This window comes from Callospermophilus lateralis, chromosome 12 (assembly GCF_048772815.1).
Source record: "Callospermophilus lateralis isolate mCalLat2 chromosome 12, mCalLat2.hap1, whole genome shotgun sequence".
Lineage (NCBI taxonomy): Eukaryota > Metazoa > Chordata > Mammalia > Rodentia > Sciuridae > Callospermophilus > Callospermophilus lateralis.
This window is the reverse complement of record NC_135316.1, coordinates 111,061,501-111,073,834: the sequence shown is the minus strand read 5'-3', so window position 1 is coordinate 111,073,834 and position 12,334 is coordinate 111,061,501. Positions and strand designations below refer to the sequence as shown.

Sequence of the window (12,334 nt, the reverse complement as noted above, 5' to 3'; positions counted from 1 at the left end):
GGGGGCAAGGTGGCGGGAACCCCGACTCTCAACCTAAAGACAACGCCCCTCGGTCCTCTGGTCCTCACCTGGTGCTGGGCACCAGTGCCCTCGGGGTCAGCCCGAGGCTTTGTGAAACACCCACCGGCCACAGGCCTCCCTCCCTGGGACGGCGGGTCTGCACGCAGTCCCACTCACATTCAAGGACTGCTTGTAGCTGTAGGAGGGAGCCTTCTCGTAGCCCTCCCCGTTCTCCTCCCGCTTCTTGCAGAAGAGCACGGCCTTCTCGTGCAGGAAGAGGTGCCGCTGCATGGGCTTGAACCTGGCCAGCTCCTTCACCTTGGTGTGGCCCTTCTTGTGGTCTGTCCACACACTGAAGGAGCCCTGCATCAGCAGCTTCCCCAGGTCACTGAGGTTCCCCTGCAACAGGACAGAGCCCAGGGGCGTCAGGGCCCAGGTGGAGGCTGGGCAGCTTCCGCACGCCCCGCTGAGTGCAGCAGCCCCCTGCAGAGGCCACTTGCTGTAGGGTTCCCAGCACAGGGCACTCTAAGGAGCCAAAACCATGGGGACAATGAAAGACGGGTGACTGCCGGGACCTGGGAGGGGGAGGGACACGAGGCAGGCAGAGGGTTCTCGGGCTGTCAGACTGTGACACTGCAACACTGGACACAGAACATCATGCACGATCCCAAACTACGGAGTGCTCAGCCCCGGGGGAACACCCGCGACTCTGAGCCTCACGTGACAGTGACACATCAACACTGGTGCTTCAGTCCTAACAGGTGTGCCACTGACGCAAGACGTCAGTCGCAGGAGGAGATGTGGCATCTCTGCTTAAACAAGTCACATCTATTAATTTAACAAAAAATGAGATTGAGTGCCAAGTGGACAGAGGGGCCAAGACTTCAGCGGCCTGAGACGGGCCTATGAGGGCCAACAGCAGTGTGCCTCTGATGGCCACTTGCCGCCAGTCGCCTGCCCCAAACCACACCACAGGAAACAGTGGTCACAGCTGCTCATCAGGGACGGCTGTTGTCAGGGCAGAGTGGAGGGAGGGGGCGAGAACCCTGTCCTGCTGGAGACGCCGTCCCCTTGGGAGGAACGTTTCTGCCTCTCCCCACGTGCAGAGGGGCCCCATGTGGCCTCCTGCTCCTCTTAGGTCCACCCAGACCTCCTGACCCAGGACCCAGGCTGCCACCAGGTTCTGGGCAACGCCTGTCACCTCCAAGCTTAGGAGCTTGGAGCTTGGAACCCTTGCAGGAAGCCTGCGGATGCCTCGCACGGCCCTGGGTCCTTACGTCATAGCCGGTGATGGCGATGAGGTGCATGGAGTCGTTCACGGCCTTGAGGATGCCCAGGATGGAGCTCAGCGCCTCCTGCAGGTCCTCGGCCCCCTCGCAGTTCCTGCTGTACTTCAGCATTTCCTGAGGGCCGGTGGGGGACAGAAGGACCTGCTCACCTGGCTCCTCAGGACAGCTGGCTCCCCAGAATGCAGCCCCTGAACTGGCCCTAGCCAGCCTGGCGTGACTTCAGGCTGGGACACCGCCAGCCACCATGTTGGCACACTCTTCAGCATGTGGCTGCTGCTCCCTCAGCCAGCCGACGGCAGAAGGAGCACAGGCAGGGCATGCCCGCGGCACCCGTCCTGAGGAGCTCTCTCCGCCACGAGCCCCAGTGCAGACACAGAGTGGACGCTGGGCAGACCCGCAGGAGGGCTCTTCAGCTCACCCCCTCCCCACTCCTGGATGGGCTGGGGGCCAGCAGGATAAACAGGGCACGGCCCCGCCCTGAGGAGACTCATGGGCCTGTCTGCACAGCCTCCTGCAGCTGATGAGCAGAAACCCGTGGGAGGGGGGTCTGTCCAGCTGTTGACCTCTGTCCCCGGCCCTGACAATATCTAGCACACAGTGGGCCACACAAATGGCCGATGAGCAGGGCCACAGCAAGGGGGAACCCAGTGGCTCAGAAGGTACCTCTTGGCTTGGAGGAAGGGTTTCGGGGGAAGAGGCCCAGGTGGGCCGGGCTCTGGGGGAGGCGGCCAGGGAAGCCCACCTTGAGCAGCAGCTGGTACTTGGTTATTCTCTGCACGGGCTTCAGCAGGTAGGAGTCCAGGCTCAGCTTGTGGTCTAGCTTCCTCTGGCACTCCTGGGACCACAGAGGCCTGGGTCAGACCACGCCCACGGTCCCTGGGGCAAACCGCCGAGGAACCGGCGCTCAGAAGGGCCCTGAAACGCACCTGGAAGAAGGGACAGTCGGAGCACTGTCTCCACAGGCTCTCGGAGCGGGGCTTGTTCTGACAGTACTTCTCATAGATCTGGAAGTCCTCCATCTGCAGCCAGGGGACGCACGTGTCAGATGGTCACCTGGAGGTGTCTGCCTGTCTCTGAGCATCGGGGGACCTGGGGCTTGGGGTGCGGATGGCTCTGTGGGCAGGGCAGTGCCGTGCTGCCCCTGAGATGGCTCATTTTAGAGCGAAGGCCAGGTGGGGCTCCCCACAGTCACCCCCACCTCTCTTGACTCAGCCTTCCCGCCTGCCTTGGACTTTCTAGATCTGTCCCTGGGCAAGCCCCTTTATGGACGCCGAGCTGGAAGACCACTGTGGGCTTGGAGGCAGACTGCTGGGCTGGGCCGGCTGCTGGGCTGGGCAGCCTCAGGTGGGCAGCTGCCCTGCACCTCTCCCACTGAGGGAACCCTACCCAGGGTCAGCAGATCATGGGATCCCAGGATGGTGGGGCACTGAGAGCTGGGGACATGGGGCAGCCTGTACCCACCCAATCTTTGAGCCCAGGTCCCCCTGGCCCTCGGTGGCTGTGCCCTCGTGGGCTGGCAGATCAGTGACGCCTCCCACCAAGCTCCAGTCTCACTATCCAATCAGCTCAGTAAGCCGGCTTTTCCCTCGGGAATAACGGTACTTCCAGGGCTTGACTTAACAGTAGTGGCCAGCCTCCAGGAGTGTCCATGTCCTGGGTGGGCTTAGTGGAACCTGGAGTACCCTCCGCAGGGGCTCTACCCCCACCCTTCTCATCAGCTCTCAGGAGACGCTACTGCAGGTTGGGACCACAGGTCTCCGGGAGGGTCCCCACCCCACCTTAGACAGCACCTAGGAACACGCCAATAGCCTGGCTGGGCGGCCACAAGACGGCTCCTCCCTCCTTCCCGCCCACCTCTGGGTGCCAACCTAGGACAGAGCCTCAGCCTCCAGCTCCTGGTGAACCATTTAGTTTTCCTGCTGTCCGTGAGCTGCTGCCCAGGTTGCTAAGCTGTCTCTCCCAGTGCCCAACACGAGGGGACCCTCGGGTTGGGAGGCACCTGGCCCGTCCCACCCAAAGCTTTCCACAAATGCCTCCCTTGGAGCTGTCCCCACAGCGCTGGGAAGGAAGCAGACGCCACGATGTTAAAGAGGGGACAATAAAGCTGGGAACTCCAGAGCCTTGTCCAGTGCTGTCCAGCAAGTGGGGCCCGCAACCAGGGCAGGAACCACCCCAGCACAGGCGTGGCAGGAAAGCTCAGCTCCACGAGGCGCACTGGACCTGGGCACTGGAGCAGTCCCAGTGCCCAGCGTCGTACTGGATGGCTTTCTCTGTTTTGAACTATTCCTTGCCCCTCTGGGGAGTCCACGTCGTCTCAGCACCCCGGAAGCTCCTGTGCTCTATGGCTGCGTGGGGGCGGGTGGGACCCCAGCGGAACCTGAGGCTTCAGTGTCCGGCAGCTGGGAGCCGCGGTGGGTACGCACCCTTTCGAGGAAGCACCTTCCCACCAGCTCCGGGCAGTCCGTGCAGCGTTCCAGCTCCCGCAGGAAGACCCTGGACAGGGAGGCCCAGGGAGGCCTGCTGAGTCTCCGCACCACACCCAGGGCCCAGCCACACCCACCCAGCGGCCCCATTTCAGAAGACCTCCAGCTGTACTCTGGGTGGCCCAGGACTGTGTGGTGCCAACGCCCACCAGGCCTGGGGACCCCGCAGCCCAGCCTGACCCCCGGCTCCTCCTGTGTGCAGCCTCAGACTGTTCACCTCTGGGTCAGCGGCGGCACACGCAGAGGTGGCAGCTGCTTTGCCATCAGCAGGAAGCAGCAGGAAGTTAGAAGAAGAGAGGTGGGCAGTCAGGGGCTCTGGAGGCCTCTGCCCACTGGCCATGAACCTGTGGGCTTCCTGCAGACACACCGAGGGGCCCTCTCCCCAGCTCCAGGGTGGGCTTTCCTCTCCAGATTTCTGGCCTGCATTTGCCCCTGGGGGAGGGGGAGCTGCTGGGGTCCACCCTGGATGCCGCACTAGAGCTTTGACTGGTGTCCAGGGACAAGGCTGCTAAGGAAGGCCTCACGACCACTGGCAGGTGGCTGGTGGGCAGGAGGCACAGATGACAGAGGAAGGAGCAAGTGGAGGGACAGTATCTTGGTACTGCTCTGACCAGGTCCACCCATGCTGGGCCTTGTTCCAGGACCCAGGGACGTGCTGTCCACCTGTGGGCCTTTTGCGTGCCCTGCATGACAGTCGGCTCGTTCGTCTTCTCTCTCATGAGCTTCCAAAACCCATAGTGAAAGGAGCCGAGCAAGCAGCCCAGATGTACCCCCTGTGCACCACCCAAGCCACAGAGAGGCAGCCGTGCTCCGAGGTCAGCAGCACCCTGTGCTCTCGAGGGGACAGCAGGGAAGGGACATCTGGGTCGCCACTCTTCAAGAATGGGCTTACGGACAAAGTGCATCTTGCTAAGTGGTGTGATCTTTAGGGCCCCAAAGCAGCAAATGCACATCCTTTTGGTGGGGACAAGGAGGAGGACAGAGGGGTCCGGCCTACTCCTGGCTCCCGGCACCACAGTCCTTTGGACGGCTTTGCCACACGGGGCCACCCTGGGCACTTGTCGGCAGGGAAGGCCCAGGATGGCTCTCAGGATGCCCTGAGCAGCCACTGTGCCTCTGCGCTCTCTGTGCATCAGACCCTGGAGAGATCTGTCCCTATCAAGCAGAGACCAATGGCTAGCAGGTCCCAGCTGCATTGGAAGGGAGAGGTCACAGAGTGTGCGGAGCAGAGGAAGGGCCCCACCTGTTATGAAAGTGATAGATTTCCTCCATATTTCCAAACAGAACGTCCTTTTTGTTGTGCAGGCCAGTCGAAATGAGGTGCGTCATCAAAGGATTCTCCATCTCAGCCGCGTAGCCCTGTGGGAGAGGGCAAAGCTCAGCCTGAGCACCAGACCCAGAGACGCAGGTCAGGCAGGAGTGGACGGGTGAGCTGGTGGCACATGGCTGTCTCTGAGCTGGGCCTCTGAACAAGGCCCTCAGCACAGAGTGGGTCACAAGCAGCACCCTATGATGGCCTCCTCCTTCCTCTTTAGCCTTTTTATTCAAATTCGTACAAAGGGCATGGACCTCTTTGCACCCGCAAGACTGACTGTGCGTCTGCTGCCATTAACCTCCAGGTCACCACCTGGAGTGCTTGGCCCAGCAGACCCCTCCCCAGGTGCCCCAGCCAACCTCTCACCCCAGACTGCCTGGTTCCAGAACTTCCCATAAGCAGAGCTGCAGACTCTCTGGCCACCTTTTGCACTGTCGCTAGCCTGTCACGTGTGCTGTGTATATTAACGGCTCTGGGCTGCTGAAGCCTCCGTCCTGAGCAGATCTACTCTCTCAGCTCTGTCCTCCCCTTCTGTGGACGTGGAGTGCGTCCAGTCGGGCTGCTCTGAGCAACGTGGCCTTGGGCATCTTATGTGCTTTTCCACGGACACAAACTTGCATCTCTAAGCAGCAGTTTCCCAGCGAAGCCACCGGGGGAGAGTGGACCCTCCCACTGCAGCAGGAGCCTCACCTCCAGGACAGAAAGCAGCTCCTCCACGTAGGCCCGCTCGGTGTCCAGGAGCTCGTTCATCACGTGCCTGTGGCCGGGGCGTGAGGAGAGCACACACGTGAGGCCCGGGCAGCAGCAGTCCTGGGTCTCAAGTCAGGCTGGTAGGTAGATAAACTACCAGTGCAACGCAAAGGGCTGGCCCAGCCGGAGGGGCTGCAGGGGAGCTGAGCCCGCTGGACACTTCTCAGGGCTCCCCTCGCTGCCCTGGCCTCACACCCCTTGCTGGCCATCTCTTGTGCTGCCTTCCAAGAGCAATCCCCTGACCCACGTCCTGGCCTTGGGGGTTCCCTCTGCAGAAAACCAGCCCTGTCCTCATGCACACTGTCATCAACACCCCTCCCTCTCCCCCACTAGGGAGCCCCACCTCCAGGGCCTCCAGGGCTGCAGGGACTCCAGGCAGCCTGTGTGGGCACCTCCTGTGCCCCCCGAGGGCTGGGCCTGGCTCTCCATCCCTCTGTCACCCAGCCAGCTCCCCTCCTGCAGGCAGGCCTGCAGTGGCCCTGTGGACTCACTGTGTGCCCTCAGCTGAGGAGCCCCTGAGGGGGATGGGCTTACAAATAAGGCATTCAGGACCGAGCCTCCCTGTTACGGGCGAACGACCAGCCCGCCACGTAGTCCACAGAGACCAGGGTCAACGGCCCCGGAATGCACTTGGGTGAGGTCCATGTGAGCACCGGCAGCACTGAAGGCCCCCACTCTGCGTGTGAACGTGGTGGGAGGGAGGGACCTGGGCCTCCCTGCAGGGCGCAGGCGTCTGATCTCCGGCCTGTGCTCTGTCTGCAAGCCTCTCCCACGCCCCTTCTCCCCTCTGCCAGAGGCAGCAGCGGCAGGTCTGTCCCTCGCTGGGCCGCTTCAGTCTGCTTCCACGTGTCTGTCCTCCACCCCTTCAGAGGGCTCTGCGGTGGGTGCTGGGGACACCCTGCCCTCTGCTTGTCCCTGTGGCCCCAGGAGACTCTCCAGACTGACTTGGAGTCACAGTGATCTACAGGAGCCAGGTCAAGGTCCCCTGGCAGCCTGCTCAGGGTGAACAGGGAGAGTGCAGACGTCCAGGGCACTGGTCAGCAGGCTGTCCTGCACACCATCGGTTGGCTTCCTTCTAACTGCTGATGTGCCCACCAGGTCTGGACTGACCGTCCTGCACTGTGGGTTACGGCTTCCTTCCACTCAACCTCCTGTGCTCCGCTGCCTGGCTCTGGTCACCACCTGGAGTGCTTGGCCCCCCAGCCGTCCTCCCTTGAAGCTGAGTGGTCAAGACAGGGAGGTGCTTTTTGACTGCACCATAGTTCATGAACCTGGGACCTGGGTCCCTGGGGACAAAGGGCTCCAGGAGGTATGTCCAGGGCCGTGCTGCCCTCCACAGTGCTCTGGCAGTGTGTGGCCACTAATGACAAAACCTCAGCCACGGGCCCTCGCTGGCCACGCCTACCTGCTTGCGCTGCCCTTGGGGCCATGGCTGCTGCAGGGACGTACTGGCCTTGTGCCCTGGCGAGGCTCCCCCTTAGCTGGTGGCAAGTGGAGTGGTCATGGATGGCCGGGGTCTCTCCCTGGCTCCACTCCTCCTCTCCCTCAAAACTGGGCCCCAGCGGTTTCCTTCTTTTTGTGGCCCCCGCAGGGCGGCCCAGGAGATAGCACGTGGCCGACACTGGCCATCCAGGGGCGTAAGGCACGCGGCTCCCGATCCCTGACACCCCTGGGGCAGTGCTCGCCCCAGGCTGCCCCATGCCACACACGGCCTCCTCAGAGGCCAGGTGGACGCCAGGTCAGGGGACTGAACCTGGTGGGAACAGGAAGGGTGCTAGTGAAGGGAGTCCTGGCCGCTGAGCCTCGCGGCAGGTGGAGGGACGGTGGGTCCTTGTGGGGTTTGTCTGAGCTCAGAGCCTGGCCTGGGACGCACAAGCCCAGGCACAAGCCCAGGGGCCTGCAGCCTCTGTGGGGGCAGGTGGGCGGCCAGCTCAGTGGAGGGTGAAATCCTCCGAAGCGACAGGTGGCCCGGTCAGGAGAAGCCAGTGGAGCTGTCCAAAGGCCACACGGGATCTGTGTGTGCAGTCACAGCCACATGTGTGCCCCACTCTGCACGCTCCTGCTCCCTTCCTGCTCTGCTCTGCACCGTCCTCCACTCACCACACCCAGACCTGGGGTGCCGGAGGAGAGCTGTGACCCACCTGCGCAGGATGGCCAGGCCCTCCTCCTCGTCCCCTGTGGAGCTGCCCCGGCCCTGCCGGTTCTCACTCATTTCACTCTGAGGAGAGAAGAACAGCGAGTCAGCTTTGAGAATCAGTGGGAGCACCTCAAGGACCAATGGCCAAAGCCAGGGCCCTGCCCAGCTCCCGTCTGGGCGTCGGAGGAGAAGGAGCCCCACAGGCTGCAGAGCTGGAGGCCAAGCCATGAGGCTGGGGCTGGCACAGGAGGAGCTGAGGCCCTTCCCTGGGAAGCCATGGCCTTGGGCATCGAGATGGGGCTGAGGTCGCGGTGCGGGCAGCCTCACCTTGGCCCTCCTGTAGGGTCCCCTCCGGAGCGCGCTGCCTTCAGAGCCAGAGTTCTCAGATCCCCGCCAGGAGCCTGGTTTGGAAGAGGTGGGGAAGGGGCGTTAGCTCTGCCTGGGGAGGGGGACACAAGGAAAAGGCCCCAGGAAAGGACAGAAGCCACAAGGGGGTGGACACAGTGACAAACTGGCTGGGGTGGAAAGAAGGGACAGCCCCGCTGACCAGCCTCCACAGCCCCTGGGACAGCGGCGCTTGCAGCTGATGGGGAGCAGGGTGGGTGAGAGGAAGGGAGCTCGGGGTGTGGCCACCTGGAGCCCCCAGCCCAGGAACAGTCCCTCTGCCCACACCAGGGAGGTGGGCCTGGCGCTGGAGGCCTGGTAGGGGTTCCTGACTGGTGTGCAGACACCCGAGGCCAGGCAGAGGTTCCCAGGACCACTCGTCTCTTGGCATCCTCTGAGAAGACCCATCGGGGGGCGGGAAAGTGCTTTTGATGCAGGGAAGAGGCGGGAAAGACCCTGAGAAGTGGCGTGGTGCCTGCCCTGGCCTGGAGAAGGGCTCTTTTGGGATTGGGATGCGGGGGTTGGCAGGCCGTGGAGCCCTCTGGCTGGCACAGTCTGGGACACGGCTAGGTTGGGGAGAGACCCTCTAGTTCTCCTAGAACTCTGCACTCTCTCAGAGCAAAGGAAGAGTGCGGCTGAGTCCCCATAAACCTGAGCCCAGTCAGACTGCTGATGGGACTGGAGGCCCGCTGGGGAGGGAGGAGCCACGAGGTGGCTGCACCTGGGGAGGGGCAGGGCGACTTGGTGAGCGCCTCTGGCCGGGGGGCCACGGGCTGCACGGGCCGGGTCTGCTTGGCCGCCAGCTTCTTCAGGCTCGCCTGCCTGCGGTGGAACATCTCGTGCATGCTCTCTTGCTTCTGGAAGACTTTCTGCACATGATCCTGGGAGGACAGAGCTGCTAAGGGTCTGCAGTGTCGACACCAGCCCCCAAGAACCCCCGTCCGATGGGAACGTGCCTCAGCGTGCAGAGACCCGTCTGTGTGTAAGATGGCGTGGCCACACCACGCTGAGTCCTGATCACTGAGGACGCACACCAGAAGCTCTACTGGGGACCTTCTCCAGAGCTGGCAGGGCCAGCCGTGGGAGGTGGAATGAATGTCTCTGGGCCCCAGAGGGTGGGGCCCGGGAGATACAGGGGCTGCTTGTGCGGCGTCAGGAGGTCCTCGGGCAGGCTGGGGTCCAGAGGAAGCTACTTCATAAAGAGCGCACCCAGCACAGGGGGCGTCTGGTGGGACGCAGGGGCCACTGTGCAGGTGGCATGGGTGACTTCTGCGCTGAACGCAAGGCAGAGCGGGGTGACCGCCGCCTCTGCACGTCCCTCCTCACGCCATCTACTGGTCGTGAACTGAACATTTCTTTCAAACGCCTGCAGACGACCCCCCACCCGGGCGCCGAGGACAGGACAGGCTGCATTACCAGCAGGTCTGGGTTGAGGATGGTCTCGTACTCCTTGTAAATTTTACTGAGCTCCTGGATCTTATTTTCCACACCAGTCTCCAAAAACTTCTCAATCTCCTGAAGGGCAGCCTCGGCGCCGTCCTGAGACTGGCATTTGTCCACCGGCTGGGAGGCCAGCAGGTAGATGCCCTCGTCACACCACTTCATGGACTGCAAGCAGAGCACTGCGGTCAGAGGTGCACGGTTCCCACCTGCCACGTCCCCCCCTCCTCCCTCGCCTCTGTCCACCGATACACCTGCAGGAGGGTCCAGGCACTGACCCCTGATTCTTCTACCACTAAGTACAAAGGGCCACTGCAGGGGTAGCGTGTTCTGCAGAGCCCGGTGGGTTCCCAGGACTGGACTCCCTCAGAGGAGGAAGGTGACTGGTGGAACTGACCAGGCTACCAAGTTTCCGGTCCTTTTAAGTAAATCATTGTTGTGGCAAGAGAATTGCGGGAACAGAACTCTGTGTGGACCTGACCCTCTAGGTGACAAGGAGGAGGAACACAGAGAGGAAGGGCGAGGGGACTCTTCAGCCAGTGCCTGACCAGTCCAGCACAGGGGTCAGTGGCCCGGGGCGTGTGGCTTGACCCCTACCGTCTCCAGGAGGCCGTGCAGCTCTCGGGACTTGCTGAGAAGCCCCCGTCTCCTGCCGATCTCCGTGGCAAACTGGTGGCAGAGGTGCTGGAGCTCCTCGCACTTGGGGTGGATGGAGTCCACGGCGTAGTGCTTGTTCTCGATGAGCTGCTGGCCCTGCTGGGCCAGGGCTTGGGCCCGCTCCACGGCCACCTGCGGGACACAGCCACCCAGGTCAACACCTGACCCTCAGTGCTGGTGCTGGCTGTGGGAGGGATGTCATGCCGCTACAGGTGACTGAAGGCCACCTCACGCCCAAAGCTAGGCTGGGCTCCGGGGGGCAGGCATCAGAGACCTGGCCCAGAGGGGGCACAGGGTTCTGAGAATGGATTCAGAGGGACGTGTGTCGGGGTCCCTGAGGAGGCCGTGCACCTGACGTGCAGGTGAGCACCATGGGGTCCCCGTACCCCTGCCGTGGTGCCCCCTGGATGGCAGCACAGCCCAGGCCCTGACCCCCTGCAGCTCGGGCACCTCCCCCACCCCACGCCCAGGCCTGGTTCTCACGCTGGACTTCTCTTCAAAGCTGGCCAGGCTCCTCAGCAGGTGCTCCACGTGGGCCAGGCTGTTGCCGACGTCAGTGAAGGTGGCTATCTTCTGGGACACCGTGTCCAAGGTGGCTTTGACCTGCAATGGAGAGGCTGTCTCAGAGAGCCCGGGAGCGGGGAGCCCCATCTGGGCACGCCAGGCTCGGAACAGTCTGCAGCCAGGGGCTGCGGGACCTTCTGGGTGGCCCTGCCCATGGCCCTGCCAGAGGGGCACAGGCTCCTCAGCTGATGCTCGTGGGGCCCCTGGGGCCAGGCACCGTGGGTGTCCTCCTCGCCCCCACAGGTCTTGGCGTGCACAGGAGAGCCCATGGCTCACTTCCTTCCCGCCTGGCACAGGCAGGAAGATGGCAGGCTGCACACCCTGATGTGTGGAAGGCTGCCCGCTTCTCCCCAGCTCTCAGGAGCTGGTCCTGAGACCCAGGGTGCACAGGCCTCTGTGGCTGCGGGGTGACGGTCCAGACAGCCAGGGCTGAAGGCGGAGGGCAGGCTCTGGCCCTGACACACCGCAGCGCTGGGGGACGGCGGCCCCTGCTCCTTGCCTGCGGCCCTTGGTTCTTTAGCACCACCTCTGTGCCTGGCTCCCGGGAGCCACGCGGGAACCTGAGCCGCTTTGCCCCATGGCTCTGCCTGTCCTCCACTGGCACTCTGCCCTGAATGCCCGGTGTCTAATGTCTTTACGGCCACGGGGTCTGCTCCTCCCCGGGCTCCACCGGAATGAAGATCCGAGGCGACAGGAATCCTCCTGCCTGGACCCGACCAGACCTGGCTCATGGTGGGCCCTGGGGAAGGGCTGGTGGGATGGTGCTGATCCTGCTGGCCTGAGTCTCCAACCCACAGACCAGGTGGGCAGGGTGCTGACCGATCCCCCAGCAGCGCATCCCAGGCCCGGCTCCTGAGAAGGCCACGTGGGCAGCAGGGGAGGGAGAGCGGTGAGCACGCACGGGCACGAGGCTTGCAGGTGAGCCTTCCCAGGGCTCCCAGCCAGAAGCAGACACCGAGGCCACGTTGGGAGCACAGGAAGTGGTCGGAGTCCTGGCAGCTACATGTTCCTGGGAAGGCAGGGTCCCCTCTCAGCCGAGGCTCCGGGGGGCCAACACGTGGAGACGCGTGAGGGCCACAGGCCTCCCTCCTGGCTCCCTGGGTATGTGCCCGAGCTCGTCCTGTGCTGATGAGGGTCCAGAAGCTCAGAGCAGCGGTTCAAGGTCAATGCACGGCAAGCAAGGGGCGATGGGGGGTGGGGGACGCGGCCCGGCCGGCCAACCTGTGTGCGTGTGGTGGGCCATGAGTGACGACATGGCACGTGTGCGGTGAGACCACCGCTCAGCACCCAGACAACGGCCACAGAGCTGTGAAGA

General features: G+C 63.4%; 1 protein-coding gene across 12 annotated transcripts in view; it reads right to left on the bottom strand.

The window, feature by feature from the left end:
• Window positions 1–12,334, bottom strand: part of Mcf2l (MCF.2 cell line derived transforming sequence like) — an 84,827-nt gene that overhangs the window by 10,028 nt on the left and 62,465 nt on the right. For all 12 annotated transcript variants that reach the window (XR_013092866.2, XR_013092867.2, XM_076872314.2 and 9 more), the window contains 13 exons: window positions 10,939–11,058; window positions 10,396–10,587; window positions 9,775–9,966; window positions 9,080–9,239; window positions 8,302–8,375; window positions 7,979–8,055; window positions 5,778–5,844; window positions 5,016–5,131; window positions 3,713–3,782; window positions 2,216–2,308; window positions 2,032–2,124; window positions 1,278–1,403; window positions 178–399 (listed from right to left, as the gene is read on the bottom strand). Coding sequence is in view for 10 of the 12 variants with exons in the window: in XM_076872314.2 (XP_076728429.2) it covers window positions 178–399; window positions 1,278–1,403; window positions 2,032–2,124; window positions 2,216–2,308; window positions 3,713–3,782; window positions 5,016–5,131; window positions 5,778–5,844; window positions 7,979–8,055; window positions 8,302–8,375; window positions 9,080–9,239; window positions 9,775–9,966; window positions 10,396–10,587; window positions 10,939–11,058 (1,602 nt within the window). In the remaining 2 variants the exon portion in view is untranslated. The remainder of the gene's footprint in view (window positions 1–177; window positions 400–1,277; window positions 1,404–2,031; window positions 2,125–2,215; window positions 2,309–3,712; window positions 3,783–5,015; window positions 5,132–5,777; window positions 5,845–7,978; window positions 8,056–8,301; window positions 8,376–9,079; window positions 9,240–9,774; window positions 9,967–10,395; window positions 10,588–10,938; window positions 11,059–12,334) is intronic.